Raw genomic sequence first — 16,624 nt, 5'->3', positions numbered from 1 at the left:
CAAGAGCATTGGTAGACTTTTTAGGGATATTAGCTGTAATGGCATATTTCCTATGCAAACCTCATTATAACTAATAAGGACTACATAAAGAGATCCTTGTGACCTTACATGAGCTTCTTTAGAACTTTAGTTTTCTTGAATTTAGTGAGACTTGCCCTAAGAAATGCAGTTAGCATTGGATTCTCATTGTTGATGTCATATATCACTAATGCCCCATTTAAGAGCCATGAGCCTCTTTCAGAAATGAATGTTTCCATTACTGCTGCACAGTAATGAGCCAGGAGTTGAGAACAATTACTGCCTTTCTCCTATTGTTGGCTTGCTTATCTGCTGTGGCCCATAGCAAAAGAAAGGAGACAAGCCTATTACAATGATCGAGGACAGTGTTTCTCAATCTTAGCAACTTTAAGATGTATGGACTTCAACTCCCAGAATTCCCCTGCCAGTATGCTGACTAGGGAATTCTGGAAGTTGAAGTCCACACGTCTCAAAGTTGCCAAGGTTGAAAAACACTGATCTAGGAGAAGCAAATTCCCAACTGTGCCCACCTTTGATGGCAATTCTGTTTCCTGCTCTGGGCTTAGAGCTTCAGTTGTCATTTAAATGAAAACTTCTTGTAAACGCTAAAACAGGCAGATGATGAGAAGGATAGCTTAAAGTGCAGCTTGACCTCAGCCTGAGTTAAATTCTGTGGCCTGCTGAAGTTGTAATCAGCTATTTTATTGGTTCGTTTTGTCTTTTTTATTAGAATTTCTACTTGTCAAACAAAGGAAAAAATGAAAGCAAGGAAATGAATGAGAAAAGCAAAGAAGCATTACTGGAGGTAAACTAGATTTATGTTAAGCAACTGTGTATTTAGTTTTAAAGGAGGCCTTCTTCCCCTTTCCTAAAATAGATCAGAAATATTTCAGTTCTCCATTTGATGCAGTATAAAAATAGGAAGTTCAGACTTCATAATTATATTTTAAAGCTCTTCAAATCAAGTGTCTGTAACATGTCTAACAGGGGGAAACTGATTCTGACAAGTTGGGTCAAGTTAGAACTGATTCACAGGACCGTGGAAACCTGTCTTGACTATTGTGTGGGTTCAGGAAACAAACTGATCCTATGACAGACCCACAAATTATATATACATATACATATACATATACATATATATAAATAAAAATAAAATGTACACACACACTAGGTAATCACAAAAGCATATTTAGGTAATAAAATATATACTAGGTAATCACAAAAGCAAGCACTATAATGTTCAAGCAAGCAAGCACTGTAATGGGCTCCAAGAATAAACCTTGGGAGACAGGAGGAAGAGTGCAGTCAGGGCAATGATTGGATAAGAGATATCTCAGCCCACAGAAGGAATGGGGGTGGAGAAAGCATCTCAGAAGGGACCCTCCTTAGTTTTCTGGAAAGTAAAGGCAGGGGAGGGGAGAAGCTCTTTCAGACTTGCAAGAATCTGTTACTGTAACCTTACAATAAAGGTAGTGTTAGTACTCATGGTTTTGGTTTCCTACCTGGACTCCCTTAAAGGGCTGGCAAGCACATCCAAAGACAGGGCAACTTGCCATCTCAGTTGCAAACATATCCAAAAGAGCTAGGGGTGAATTCATCTTTCCAAAGGGCTGGGCTTTTGCTTGGCTTCACTGTGCTAAAGAGGAATAGTCACTAATTACTGTAAGGCTGTCCAAAATAATTATTTACCTGCCCACATGCTTGAAGCAGGCTAACTTTCTAACTTTGTTTAAAAGCATCACACGTTGATTAAATTTAACATTTATTGAGTGCCTCGTTATAAGCTCCATCAGTGTTTCAAATGTGAGACTGCTCTGAAAAGGTTCATATGGTTCTACTGCAGTGTTTTTCAACCTTGGCAACTTTAAGATGTGTGGACTTCAACTCCCAGAATTCCCTAGCCAGCCATGCTGGCTGGGGAATTCTGGGAGTTGAAGTCCACACATCTTAAAGCTGCCAAGGCTGAGAAACACTGGCCTACTGCAAAATCCCAAATGGTTCCCTTCAAGCTTGAGCCTGGGAGCAATGAGTGCATCTCCCTGTGCTTCCAAAATGCACAGTGTTTTTCACACTCAAGTCTGTGTACAGTTTGATTTTGGAAACCTCCTTAATGCAGTTGTTTGCTAACCTGGTGAATGTGGCTGCTTCTGGACTCAGCAATATCCAAGCTGTAGAAGCCTTGTTTTTCTTATAGAACAATGGTGCCCTCCAGCTGTTTCAGATTGCAGCTGTCATGGCTTGAAATGACTATCAGAGCTGACAAGAGTTGGTTCAAAACCTAGAGGGCACCAGCTTGCATATCCTTGCAGAAGGATCAGCACTCAGTCCTTAGCACCTCTCTGTAGGTTTGGCAAATATTCCTGGAGGAAATATGGGTAATAATTTGGCCAATATACTGGTGTAGGTTTTCATGGCTGGTATCTGTTGGGCAGGCTGGGTCTTCAGGATTTAGTGACCGTGGTCTAAACAACAGATTTCCTGGTGTTTTGCCGGTAACCGTGGCTGGCATCTTTTAGAGGCAAGGTGGTCACTAAACCCTGAATCCCAACCCTGCCCAATTTGGCAAATATTCCTGAAGGGAATATGGGAGAGCCACTGCTAACGGGAGTAAGCCTTATGGAGGTTATTTTAAAACGGTGCCTCTAAAAGTTCTTATCTCAAATCAGCAGTTGGTCAAGGGTTCACGTGATCAACTTGTTCAAGAGAGATCGTTCACGTGTTCGGGAGGTCAGAGGTTAAAGATTTGCCCAGGCTTTGGTGGGGGGGAAGGGTCAAAGCTGATGGGCTGAATGGGGACTCGGGCTTGGTGAAGCAGAGCTGAACAAGACATGTTGTAAGACGCTTCGCTTGCTTCTCTTCCTGCTCTGCCTCATCTCCTCTTCCCTCTGCAGGAAAGCTTCTGTGGGACATCTGTTATCGTGCCAGAAGTTGAAGGTGCCCTTTATTTAAAGGAAGATGGAAAGAAGTCCTGGAAGAGGCGCTACTTTCTTCTACGAGCTTCAGGCATTTATTATGTCCCCAAAGGGAAGACCAAGGTCAGGCAAGTCAAAGAAATCCTTTGAAGCATTACAGCAGTTTGTAAAGGGGAGGCAAAGAAGTCCCCAGTTGACCCTTGAGGAACAGCATCTGGTGCCCCTGATTGCTGCTGTTTGGGCAAATATGGGGAGTGGGTGGCGGAATTCCTTGGATGCTCATTCCCCCATAGCAGTGTTGTCCAAACTTGGCCACTTTAAGATGAGCGGACTTCAACTCCCAGAATTCCCCAGCCAGCCATGCTGGCTGGGGAATTCTGGGAGTTGAAGTCCGCTCATCTTAAAGTGGCCAAGTTTGGACAACACTGCCCTATAGACTACACTTCTGTTTTTCAGTAATAATAAATTGCATTCGTGATGAAGTCATGAAGAGAAATAGCGTCTCTGAACCGCAGTTGGTCATCCACAGCAAAATAACGTAATCATTTTTTGCCTATGTTTAAGGAAATAAAATAGTATAAAATGGACTAGCTTTGCATGGCAAACTGCAAACAGAAGGAAGCCACCATTGTTTGGGCAAGGCTAAGGAGAAAATTAACACGTTGCTCTGATAGCTTCTTTTCTCGAGATCCTTCTGGGAAACATTCTGGAATCCATTGGCATATATGCAAATTTTGCCTGAATGATTTTTTTCTGGGCCTAGACCATACAGTGGCAGGGGTGTCTGCAGGGAGGGAGGTCAAACAAGTCAAGATGGGGGCCACAGCCACACTCTTTTTTTGGTTGTGGCTCCCATCTTGATTTTTTTGACTGCCCTGTGGACACCCCTGCAGTTCTGCATTTGAAAGTACTAAGGCAGAGGGGTTCTCTGTTTCTCTTTTTAAAGATATTTGCGCAGAGAACATTCCTTTCTCAGCTTCTATTGTTGGCTAAGTTCTGCAAAAGCTTCTATTAGTTAAAAAAAAACCCAACAGCATCTACGTGAACCAGGAGAAATTGAAGTCCCTGTTGTATTTCCATTCATGTCGGTACTTCATCCGCAGATGCTTCACTGGGAAACTTTGTTGCCGTGGCAACCCATTAAGAACAGGCAATGTGCATTTTGTGATAGTAGAAACTCTGTTGGAGATGGCAGGAGTGCACAGAATGACAGATGAAGTTTTCACCTATGTACGAATAAACTTTCAGCATGCACTAATGAAAAGTCTTTTTTTTTTTTTTTTTTAAGAAAATGGCTATGGATCTCATGCACTTTCCTCTGAACAGAAATGTAATGTTTCTTGTGGGTTTGTTTTTGCAAATGTAGAGTGAATCATTTGCTTCAAATCCTCAGAGAAGTAATGGTCCACATCTCCACCATTTCTAAACTTACGTTATGTTACGAAAATTGCATTGTTATTCGTGTTCTGATCAATAAGTGGATTAAAAGTTATCCACGGCATCAACGTGGAAGAGGCTGCCTTCTTTTGAAGAAATAGATAATTGTTCTAATAACTACAGACTGCATTTTTCATTTTTAGACATCCCGAGACTTGGCTTGCTTCATACAGTTTGAGAATGTAAATGTTTATTATGGCATTCAGTACAAAATGAAGTATAAGTCTCCTACAGACTACTGTTTTGTCTTAAAGGTATGTATTATAGAACACGCAGTCTGAGTTACTGTGTAGTGTACTGGGGACTGAGTTACATATCATGTTGACCACGCATTCCTATAATGTCTACTCAGAAGGAATCCTTGCTGAATTTAACGAGGTGTAGGGCTGTCTGCAGAGTCAAAAAAAGTCAAGATGGCGGCCACATTTTTTATGCGCAACACGCATGAATAAAAAGCAGGGCTTCAGTCACACCCTCGTGTCCACCATCTTGGATGACTTTTATGACTGTACCTGCAGACACCCTGATGAGGCTCATTCCCAGCTAAATGGGTACATAAGATTGCATCCTTGCAGCAAGAGTGCAGTGCCTAATCTTTCAGAAGAAAACTGTTTTTGGATAGGCACATAAGGACTTTGTAATGAGATTATTATAATCATATGAGATGGGTATGTATTAGGACCGCTGCTTCTAGCTCGTTCATAAATTATCATCGTTAGGTTTGTGGGCAAGGCTAAGTTATGCAGGGTAGTGAAAGACAAAAAGACAATTCTCCAAATTGAATGAATGAGCCATTCTTTGGTGGATGTTGTTCAAGCACAGCGGAGCAAAAAAGCCAACCTTGGGGCTGAGGTGGACAGTTCAATGAAAGTGTAATCCATGTGTGTGGCAGCTGTGAAAAAGTAGATTCCGTGTCAGGGTTCATTAGGAAAGGAATGAAAATGACAGTAAAACCAATTACTCAAGAGCTGGTGGGTTCCCCTTTACTGAATGCATTCAAGCACAAATTACATAGCCATTTATAGGGGATGTTTTAATTTGGATTCCTGCACTGATCAAGGCTTTGGACTCCATAGAGTAAATGGTCCCTTCCAGCTATCCATGGAAAGGATAACCCTTTGAAGAAAAGACTGATATTGGACATTTTAGGCTTTTCAGTTTAGGGGGAAAATGAACGAGAGGAGTTATGATAAGAGTTACAAAACTTTATATGTGTGGAGAAAAGAGATAGAAAGGATTTTCCCCTTCTTCTTTTCTCACAATACTTAAACCAAGAGTCAGTTTATGAAATAATGCTGGGTGCCATTGATAAACCAAGAGAACTACACCCTATGTGTGTAGTTACACAACGGAAGTTGCTTCCCTAAATGTGCTTAATAGCTAATTACTTTGATGGTGTCAGAAATAACTCATGCATGGAAGAGGAGAGCATTCATAGTTACTGATGTTTCAAATTCTTGGTTTTAATTTTTAATCTAGATGGCAGTTTAATTTAGAGGCCATTTGTCAGAGGTCTGATCATGAACTTCACAGTTTTAAGATCTGGAGGAGAGAATCCTTTAAGTATGTTGCCCTTTCAGGGGCATACTTGGCACAGACACATGGGAAAAGGTCTTCTCCTCTGTGTTTAAATCATGGGACGTGATCCCTTTTGGGCTGCAGTTGTTCCCCACTCTGTTTTCAGAAAGGGCATCAAAATACATCTTTTTCATTTAACCTTTAAAATTGTTTAAGAAATTTTCCTAGTCGTTTTCATAAATTTTATGCTTATCATGCTTATCATGCTTTATCATGTTTTGCTATGATTATGGTTTGAGTTTTATTCTCTACCTTGGGAGTTTTCAGACAGGTGATAAAAATACTTTCAGTAAGGAAAACCACGTTTTTCATATTATGGGTAGCCAAAAGACAGGGATCAGCCCTGCTGGAGTGCTCAATTCTGCCAGCTGCTCAAGAATATCAACTCTGGTGCAATGAATTAAACACCATAAATTTTGCTGAAATGTACAAATATGTTTTCACCCTTCATTGTTTTTGTTGGTGCTAATCAGAAACCAAGGAATTCTCAATCCTGGCTTAAATCAGAAAGACTGCTCCAGCTGAGGAGGTAAAATATTGTCAGCAGCATTTGCTTGTAGGTCAGATTCAAGTTCTGGGCCCTGTAGCGCGTAGCATTTCTTCAGAAAATTTGAAAAAGGAGGGCGGAGCTGGCGTCGCGGCGATACGGCGGGCGATCCTGGGCTCCCAGGATGGCAGCCGATATCTCCTCTCCCGGACGGTCCCGATGGACCTAAGCCGTCCCGTAGAGATGGCGAATGCAAAGGGCGCGTCCCGCGGATCTCAGGGACGCCGCAAGTCCCAGATCGATCCGGGGAGAAGCTCTTGAAGCCGGCGGAGGAGAGGCAGCCAAAAATGGCTGCGAAAGCCGGGACAGCTCCAAAGGAAGATGGAAGAGAAGGGTGTCAACTGGGTGAGATGGACTTTTACTATTCAACTATTCCTAGAGAACACCTTAAGTAACTTAAAGAGATTTTTAAAAGTGAAGAAAAGTGGATTAAGCGGCGAGATTGAACCCTATTAAAAAAAAAGAAGGGGGAGAAAATTTTCTTTTCAACTTTCCCTTTTAGTGGAATTGACAAGATGTTTTTCTTTTAAAAAAAATATATTTTTAACTGGATTGGCTTTCTCTTTTAAATACTCAATAACTCTTTATTTTAAGCCTTTTTTTTTTACTAAGATTTCTTTATTGTTATAAGAAATTTATATCTTTTTGACTTTGAAATGGGGAAAGTGGAGTTAAGAGAAAGTAAATGAAAGAAAGTTGCACTGCCATTTAGAGGCGCGACTTAGTGCTTTTTTTTTTTAATTGTGACGCACGCACAAAGACCCAGTGCTTTCTAAAAAGATAGTGGGATGTGCATGTTTATACAGGTGCCATCCGTAACTATAAACAAGAAAGTGGAGTTGAAAGCGACTTTGAAAACATTAAGATGGAAAGTTTGAGCCAGTCACAAGAGCCTTGATTAGTGGCAGTAGCTCTTTTTTCTGCTAGAAGCTCTGCTTTGCTCTCTATTCCCCCCCCAGATGGATTTTTTTTTTTAAAGAGGCTTAGCCTTTTCCTTCTTTTCCTTTTCTTTTTATTTTTCCTTCTTTTTTTTTCTCTCCTTTTGCTTCTTTTTTTCTTATTTTTGGCAAGAACAAAGATAAAGAATCCTTTGACTCAATGAAGGTTTATCAAGATAATAGACTATACGAGAAACACAATGCAGAAAAAGATCTTTAAACTATTGAGGATGACTATAAAAATTGGAAGAAGAGCTGCAGAAACTCTCAAAAAAAAAAAAAAAAGATATTAAAGCTAAAATGGACTTAATTAAACATAAAACGGGATCATTGGAAAAGGAAGAAATAGTACAAGAAATCAGAAACATTAAACGGAATTATTGTGAGGCCTATAAACTGAGAATTAAAAGGGTTAATCAACTGATAAATGAAGAGAGACAGATTTGTTCTTGGCACTGAGGGTGAGAAAAGATTATACAAGATTATAATGGAAAATCATACTAAGAGAATGTACAAAAAGAAGAAGTAAAACAATATTGAAAGAAGCTATTGCAGATGTTTAAAGAGAAAATCAGGGGAATACAACAATGATGGAACTGACAGAAGCTTCCAAAAGCAGAATGTTCAAAAGGACACTTATTATTGCTTTCTCTTATCCAATAATATAGAAAAAAGGAATGAACAGCCAGATATTTTGGGATATTGAATGAAAAGGGTGAACTCAAAATTATGCAAGCGCTGGAATAAAGTATAAATCTGAGATATAGTTAAAAATTGTATAACATGTAGTGAAATCTGGTTAGAACTGTAACTTGGTTAGAATTGTAATTGATACTGTAACTGATATTGGTTAGAATTGTAACTCTTAAGAATTGGAAAAATTAAAAAGTACTTATGCAGGAGGAAGTTATTCAAAATTATGGAATGTGCAGAGATGAGTTAAATTGAGATTTGAAATTAGAGTAAGAAGATAAGCAATTTTATATGACACGGGATTTGTTTTTATTAATGATTAGATGAGAAAATATAGTAATGTAATAGATTAGAAATTTTATAATAGAAATTTGATATTAATTATTACATATATACACATATAATAGATAGATGGAGATGTATTACTAATCCTATTGAAAGTTAAAATTTTTTGTAATATATGATTTTATAGATTAGCTATGAATGATTAATAATTGTTAATTGATAAGTATACAAGTATATTTTGAATAGATGATATGAGAATTTAAGATTATGAAAGGGGCACCAACGAGTTTAACTGGTTGACACACGGTATAAAATGGAAGATGCTTTTTTATGCTTTTTTATGTTTTTGTTTGTTCATGTTTGTTTTGTGTTTGTTGTAAAAATAAAAAAAACATTATAAAAAAAAAAAAAAAAAAAAAGAAAATTTGAAAAGCCACTGACATAAAGTCTTAGCTCCTGATTTAAAAAAAAATCTTCACAGTTAATGGTAGTAAGGTAATCTATATGTAAATTGGCTCATTTAGTCAGTCTGTTGTGTCTTGGATACCAGGAGAATTTAATTATGGTTTATTGGCACAAGTTTTGCTTGAGTAACCTGAGAGTAATGGTGCATAATGTGGAATTAATCTAGGGTGAAAGAATTGGTGCCCTGGGAGCAAACTGGCACAATAGCGTCTTCTTACCCCATTTCCATTGCTTAGTACTTCTCATTGGAGCCCAGGCAGTTCATTTTTCTAGTTCTTTCAGACATCGCTCTGCCAAAGCGGGTTGCTGTATTCTTTAACAACAGTGTGGGTAGCAATATTGCTTGTTTACTAATAGCATTTGCAGCTTTCCATGAAATGAAATGGAAAAGAGCATTCAGCTGGAATCGGATTTGTTTTGAGGCCTCCCACATCTGACTCTTTGTAAAACAGCATACCTGATAGGAGGAAAGCCATGTTAGACTATGGTAGCTGAAAATCAGAGTCTGGTAGCACCTTTTCAGACTAACAGATTTTATTGAAATGCCTTTTTAATGGCTTCATTCATTCAAGAACTATTAAAAGGCATTTAATGACCTTGGTTGGTCTGCAAAAGTGCTCCCAGCCACTTTCTGGTTTTTCTAAAATAGTGTGATAAGGAAAAAGGGATCTGAAGCACCGTCATGAAGCATCATGGCATCTTCAAGAAGAGTTATAGTTTATCATGTGGAAGTGTAATAGTGGTGTTTGGATTATACGGCTGACCCAGTCTCATGCTATAATGTCCATCTGTTGATGGCACACTATCGTGGATGTTCTGGTTAAATACTGTGTATATTTTGGGCTGTCCCTGGCTCCTTCAAAGGTGGCTGGGAGAGGATCACTTCCTGCCACTTTCTTTTTTTTTAACTTCTTGGGAGGGGGAAAAAAAACCCAGTGTTGAGCTAATTGAAGTTGGTACCATCACAGAGAAAATGAAGAGAATGCCACCCACCTTACCTGCTTTCTTTCCATGTTCCTCCCACCCACTCACCCAAATTTCACATGGAAATTCTAAAGCAGTGTTATTTTTTGTCTTTCTGCTGCAAAGAGGCAAAGAGAACTAAAATGAGTCCCCAGCTGCCTGGCGTTATAGCCAAGGAGCTATAACCTTACAAATACCTCAGTGTTTCTCAACCTTGACAACTTTGAGATGTGTGGACTTCAACTCCCAGAAGTCCCCAGCCAGCATGCTGGCTGGGGAATTCTGGGAGTTGAAGTCCACACATCTTAAAGTTGCCAAGGTTGAGAAACACTGTCTTAGATGGCATTTGCCCAAACCTCTAATTGCTCCAAGAGCCAGTCCAGTGTACCATACCAACCCAACTTATTACAAAGTATGACTAAGATAATTTGTAAGTTTCCATTTTGAATTTCTGAAATTTTAAAAATGTTATTACTTTAATAGGAATAGCTCTCCCCTCCTAACATCCCCCAAATTGAAACATTTTAATTAAAGGTAAAATGCACAGAATGTATTTACTAGAGCATTTAAGGCTCTGGAACCCTGTCCCATGCTGAATTGCTGGTATGTGAGAATCAAATATTACCTGCAAATCTATTTAACAAAATAATATCGCCCCCCCCGCCCTTTTTTCTTCTGAAAGAGAAAAAAAATTACTTCTTGAGGGGATGGGTTTGAGTGATGGAAAAAAAATAGTTTATCTTTAATTTTTTTTAAAAAAAAGCTTCTCAGTGAAACTGTTTAGAAAATCTACAATTACTATTATTCAGAAAATGAAATACACAAAGGTAAACATTAGAAAACGTGTAATTTTCTCCTTGCGTCCTTCTGTATATATTTCTGCCAGTTCATTTCATGATGAAGTTGATTCTAGTCCACCAAATAAATGTGTTAGTCTTTAAGATGCCATAAAACTGTTTTTAATGCAATAGATGAACACAACAAAAGTAAACATTTAAAAATGGAAAGTATCTGATGCCATCTGCTGGGTTTAACCTGTTACTGCAACATTATTAGCTGTTTTTGTAAGAGACTCTCAGGCCCAAGGGAAGATGAAAAAGTAACTTCGAACTAATGAGCTGGACATCACAATTTTGATAAGTTGATATCTTAGTTATATAATGGTGATGAGATATATCAACAATTAAATCCTACAGGGTCAGTTTCTAAATCCATCTTCAGTTTATTCATACCATACTGTATGGTACATGTAATTCATAGGAACTCCTTATCCAGATACAAATAGCAATATTTTCTATCTACTAAACAATTCTAATAATAAAGGCATAAGGTTTATTAGATTTAGGCAATACTAAGGATTCAAATATAGTAAAATCCTGTATATATATATTTAGAAAATAGCACAGCTTGCCTCTAGTATATTACTGAAAGATACTGAAATCCCTAATAATATTGGCAGGATCAATCCAAGTACACGTTATATACCATTCAGATTAAGTATACGCCCAGATCATCCAGTGAGATGAATAGTTGGTTAAATTAAGTTATGTGGGTTTTTTCTTTCATATCTGGCATCCAGTGGAATGGTAGACATGTAACTTTTATACAAAGGAGAAATTAGGGTAGGGACCAAGCTGAAAGGATCAGTTGATATTGGACAGCAAGCAAGAATGGTCTGCAGAAATAGCTTCAGAAGGAGCAGGAATAAAAGGTTTTAAATAAATGAACAAGGTCTACATGGAACTGCACAAATCAGCACTGTATTGGCATCATTTAATCTGTAGGCTGGACCATTGTTTGTACGTCAGTATCCGAAGAAGAATTTTGACAAATTGTTTTGCATTGTTGCTACGTGTCAGTAATCACGTAGAATGAATTTGACATGTAAAATAGCTCTGGGCCTTTTATTGTGAAGGCTACCATCTCATACATAGTATTGAACAAATGTCGATGCACGTTGTCCTCAGATCCTAAAGAGATGGAAAGGTAAAATGAGAAAAATGTCAGCAGAGGAGGGAAATTTGTTTGCTTTTGGAAAATGCAAATAGTAAATTTGTCTTCCTGTTTTTATCATTTCCAGATTACAATTAAGAATTGTTTACGTACAGGATTTAAGTTCAGAATCCTGATGTGCTTCAAATTAATTTAGCTAAGTCACACTGTTTGTACGTCAGAACAGAGCACAAATATTTATAACTTGTGCTGTTCTGACAGATGGCTTTTTGTGATTTATTTACAGATGCACATCTAATTAGTTTCTTTATTTAAAGCATGTTTATCCTGACTCCTTTATAATCGATTAAAAATAAAGGTAGTTCTTGCTTGTAGGCTTGCAGTCTTAAAAGGCCTGTGAGAAAAAGGAAGAAGAGATGGAAAGTGAAGATTTTTTTTAAAAAAAGCCAAGCTTGACTACAGATTCTTAAATACTAATTGCAATCATGTAATTCCCAGCTGGGTACCATTACTTTTTTGGAAGGACTGATGAAAAAGACTGTTTTCCATCTTTTCTGTGATTTCTCTCACTCTTGTCTGTGGTTCAGTTGAAATGGCCATGATGTAGTGATAGAGAGGGGGGCTTGTGGAAAGTTGGTTTGTCGGCTTGGGTTATTTCAGCAGATTTTTGATGATTAAAAATACTGTTGTTCTCATTATTTACAGCATCCTCAAATACAGAAAGAGTCACAGTATATCAAATACTTGTGCTGTGATGACAAGCAAACTCTACATCATTGGGTAACTGGTATCAGAATTGCAAAGGTAAGAAAAAAAGGATATTTCTCCGTAGTAATAAAGGAGAAAGAAAATGAAATGATGAAAACTAAGAAGGAGTTATCCTCTTGTGAGTGATAAAAGCTAGTGAATAAACACGACCTTAGAGCACATAGAACAGAATTTGTATTGGGAAAATAAATTACTTTGTCAAATAAATAATGGGCTTCAAGTTAACTCCAAACTTCACAAATGCAGATATATATTATGTATATGCGCATCTGCTCTATAGTGGGTTTAACCTAGTTCTTTTTCCTGTGGATTTATAGTCTTGTTTACCAGCTCATAGTTCTTATGGAAGAGATTTCAAACCATCCACTGAAGAAGTAGTTCTATTAAGAACTGATTGTACTAATAGGAAGCAGAGAAATGCATGTTCATTTTTTAAAATGGAAAAACTTTGTCAGATATTTGTGATCCTTTTCTGAACATAGAGCAAACTGAGGTGTAGTATGTTTATTTTTCAGTATGGGAAGGCCTTGTATGATAACTACATTGGGGCAGTACAGAAGGCTGAGTTAGCTTCACATTTGGCAAAGTCAAGGAATACCAAATCCATAGCTTCTGGGGGATCATCTTCAAAAGGTACCCAAATTTATTTATTTTTATTTTTATTTTTATTATTATTTTGAGGTTTATAAGCTCAGCTTTTTTCCCTACCACGTTGCCAGTCACTATCATTGCATATCACGTTCAATAACAGTTCATTTTAGGATGCAGCTTTTCAGTAATTTAACAAATTTCAATCCGCATCATGAAAATAAAGTCAAGCGTATCTGTTGGATGTAAACCTGAGAAATTTCTCCAAGTGGACAGAGGTTTTTTTTGTTAATAAGCACTGATGTGGACAACAGTTCTGCAGCCGATGAGTAGAGGAGGCCAAACAGGAAAAGAGAGAAGTTTATTCAGCAACAGTTGCTGGATCTGTCCCGCAGGAGCTGATACTAACAATGGGATTGTTGCAGTACTTAGAAACATGGCTCAATGTAAACGTTCGCCTCACAGGGTTAAACTTTACATTTTGCACATACAAACATGGTCTTCTAAAACACTTCCTGGTTGCTTCTCCATCCTAGAATATCCTGATATGCCCACTAATTTGTTAACTTAGTTTCCTTGTACATGACCTGTCTGTTTAGAGATAATGGAGAATGGCCTTTATTTGGTCTTAATTTGCTTGCTGAGGTCTTGTTCTTGTTCATTTCTGACCATAATTTAAGCCAGATCTGTACTTTCCTCTTATCCCATTGCCAGTACGGGTGACTCACCATTTCCTGAGTACAGGAATGTCATCTTCCACCCTCTCCTACCTACTGCAAATGCACTCCTGCACCCATATTTTGAAAGTCTGTTTTCCATCCTGAGCCTTCTTAAGCCCTTCTGGGCAGATGTTCTACCAGGCTTCATTCCAATCTAGGACATCATCAGCTCTGATTGGCTATGGTGCCTGGCACACCTCATCCCTTCCAGTGGTTGGTCACTGCCCTGAAGGCCATTTCATGCTTGGCTGCTAAGTCCTCAACTGATCAGCAGCTTCCTTTTTTTCTTCCACTTGATCTAACAGTGACCAAAAAGAGAGTCCAGTAAACTCTCCTGGACACCATGCTTTCCCAACCCCTTATGCCAGCACACACCTGTTCCACCTTTACCTCTCCCAATGGGCACCATTTCAGTTTGTTCCCAGACCAGGTGAAGCATATTCTGCTTCCTTTCCCATCTTGTGGCTTCTGTCCTGCTATGGTTTCCTTTCCCTTTTTAAAAAAATATAGGCAGAGTAGGACATAGCTTTAAAGTTTGAAGGAGTTCTACCCCTTTCATTCTATGAATCTGGTTCTTTATTGCTACAAAGTTTCTATGGACTTGCAGTGGAATTTAGGAATGAAGGAACAACGTGTTCTCTTGGATCATTGTAGCACCAGAGCAGTGATGCTACAATAAGGGGGGGAAAGAAAAGGTCTGTTAGTGTCAAAGGAGGAGATGGGAAGCATCCATGTGTCCAAACATCTGTGAGAGCAAAGGACTAGCGAGGAAGGAACAATCCCTAAAAGTAAAAGGCAGGCACTTGTAGACCTGTCAACACAACTATTGTGTTGTGTTGGCAACTATTAAGGCTTGCCTTTCCTGCATGGGAAGAAGATCAGCCAATCAAGTGCTGTGGCCATATTTCAGTAGCTCAGCCCTATTGCCAGAGCACTGAATCAGAGCACTGATCCAGACTAAATTGCTAAACTGGTTTCAGGAACAGCCGAGACCAGCACAGCAGACAAGCAGTGTGGAATTGCCTTCAGCATCAGCCAAAATTTTCTGCATCGTATTTCATATACAGATCAACTAAATTTTGCTCTCTCATTTATTACACTGAGTTGATATTCAAATGCAAGGACCAATTTTCTCAATGGTTCCGTTTCCAGTTATCCTTGACTAAACTGGACAATAGCAGATCATACTCCTACCCAGCTAAGCTCTTAAAGGTTGTACACGGTTCATCATTCCAATTAAAACCAGAAATACATCTATTTTCACTTGTCCAGTTTGCCAGGAGTGTGACATGGTATCCACACTTCCTTTGGAAATTATGAACAATATTTATCCACCATCACTAATTTATAAGCTGTTTTAATGAGCTAGCAAGAGTAGCACATTCTCTTCACAGCAGGGCTCAGTAGTAAATCACAGCTCTTATTCAGCACTTGGATAGTTTAGCTAAATTAGAAACTTTACTGCCCACAAGAATTAAGGCTTATAGACAACAGTTGATTGTCCAATGCAGTGCAAAAAAGTCAAATCTTTATACCAGTGCTTCAGAGTTGAAATGCTAGGCCTTTTTCTCCGTTCCTTCCAGGTTAACAGATACTTGATGGCCTGGGGAGGTATCTGAAGTATGTTTACAGGATGATTCTCTCTGGGATTTGCTGGTTCCTGCCTTGCCAGTCTCAACTCTTAATGATGATCCAGGATAAGATTTTTTTTTTTTTTGCTTAAATCTAATTATTTTTGACTAGCATAAGCAAACTTCTTTCTTCTTTGTTGTATTATTATAGGTAGCACTCATGCAAATGGACAAATCCTCCAGAATGTAACCCTTAATACAGCAAACACTGCAGGGACTGAAAGATCTGCTGATATGCCAAAGGTGCAAGTTAATGTAAGTATGAAAGAACTGTAATCCTTCCTGTCTTTTTGGAAGAAAGGGTCTTCCAAGACCAATGGTCTTTATTTGCTGAAGATGAAGTCCTGTTCCCTGCCTGTAACCTGGCACTGAGCATAGATGTCTGCGATGGGGCAGTTTACATGTACGTAAATTTGAATAGGTGTCAAAGGCACTTTTTGGGCACTGATGTGTGCTGAACTTCTACTGTTTATAACTACACTGTTGACTGAATCAAACTGATTCCTGGAGTAGTTTTTTTTAATAGGATCTGAGATGGACTGGAGAGAGATCTTGCACAGATCTCGCTTTCATGCTCATATTTACATCCTTGCTCTCATTTGTGCCTTTGCAGCTTAAGTATAAACAAGCCTGTACAAATTTTAGCCTGAATTGTTGAAACTAGTGAATAAAGGCAGGTTAGAAGTCTAGGAAAGGACTCTAAAATTTGAACACAGGAAGGACATTTTCGGAGAAATAATAAATAGGATACTTAACAAAAATAGTCATGAATTTAAAAATTGGATTACCATAGTTTGGCTAACATGCATCATATTTTACACACACACACACACACACACACAAATAAATAAACCACTATGTTTAGGAAGCCGTATAGAATGCGGATAACAATATTCAAGTTAACTAGTTGGAATGGTTTAATAAATTTCACCTAAGCTTGTTGCCTCTATATAAATAAATAAGAAAATGCCAGAATACATGCAAAATAATGGTTAGAGGGTAAGTATTCCAAAAGGACAGGACAGTCATAAGGCCTGTTTCCAAGTCCCTGTTACCCCAACCTCTTGCAGGGGCCCAAAGCATCACTTCCAGGCTGATTTCATTGATTTCATGGGGGTGAAGGGCACAT

General features: G+C 38.5%; 1 protein-coding gene across 1 annotated transcript in view; it reads left to right on the top strand.

Annotated features, from left to right (window-relative positions):
* Positions 1–16,624, top strand: part of APBB1IP (amyloid beta precursor protein binding family B member 1 interacting protein) — a 44,210-nt gene that overhangs the window by 25,218 nt on the left and 2,368 nt on the right. Inside the window, 6 exon segments of the mRNA XM_088150528.1 lie at positions 749–823; positions 2,910–3,053; positions 4,511–4,621; positions 12,495–12,593; positions 13,073–13,190; positions 15,647–15,750. Of these exon segments, the coding sequence (XP_088006654.1) occupies positions 749–823; positions 2,910–3,053; positions 4,511–4,621; positions 12,495–12,593; positions 13,073–13,190; positions 15,647–15,750 (651 nt within the window).

This window comes from Python bivittatus, unplaced genomic scaffold (genome assembly GCF_059951505.1).
Source record: "Python bivittatus isolate LINGU-HERP-01145 unplaced genomic scaffold, Pbiv_v1 ctg000610_np1212, whole genome shotgun sequence".
NCBI lineage: Eukaryota > Metazoa > Chordata > Lepidosauria > Squamata > Pythonidae > Python > Python bivittatus.
The sequence above is the reverse complement of the archived record's forward strand: the minus strand, read 5'-3'. Positions and strand labels throughout refer to the sequence as shown.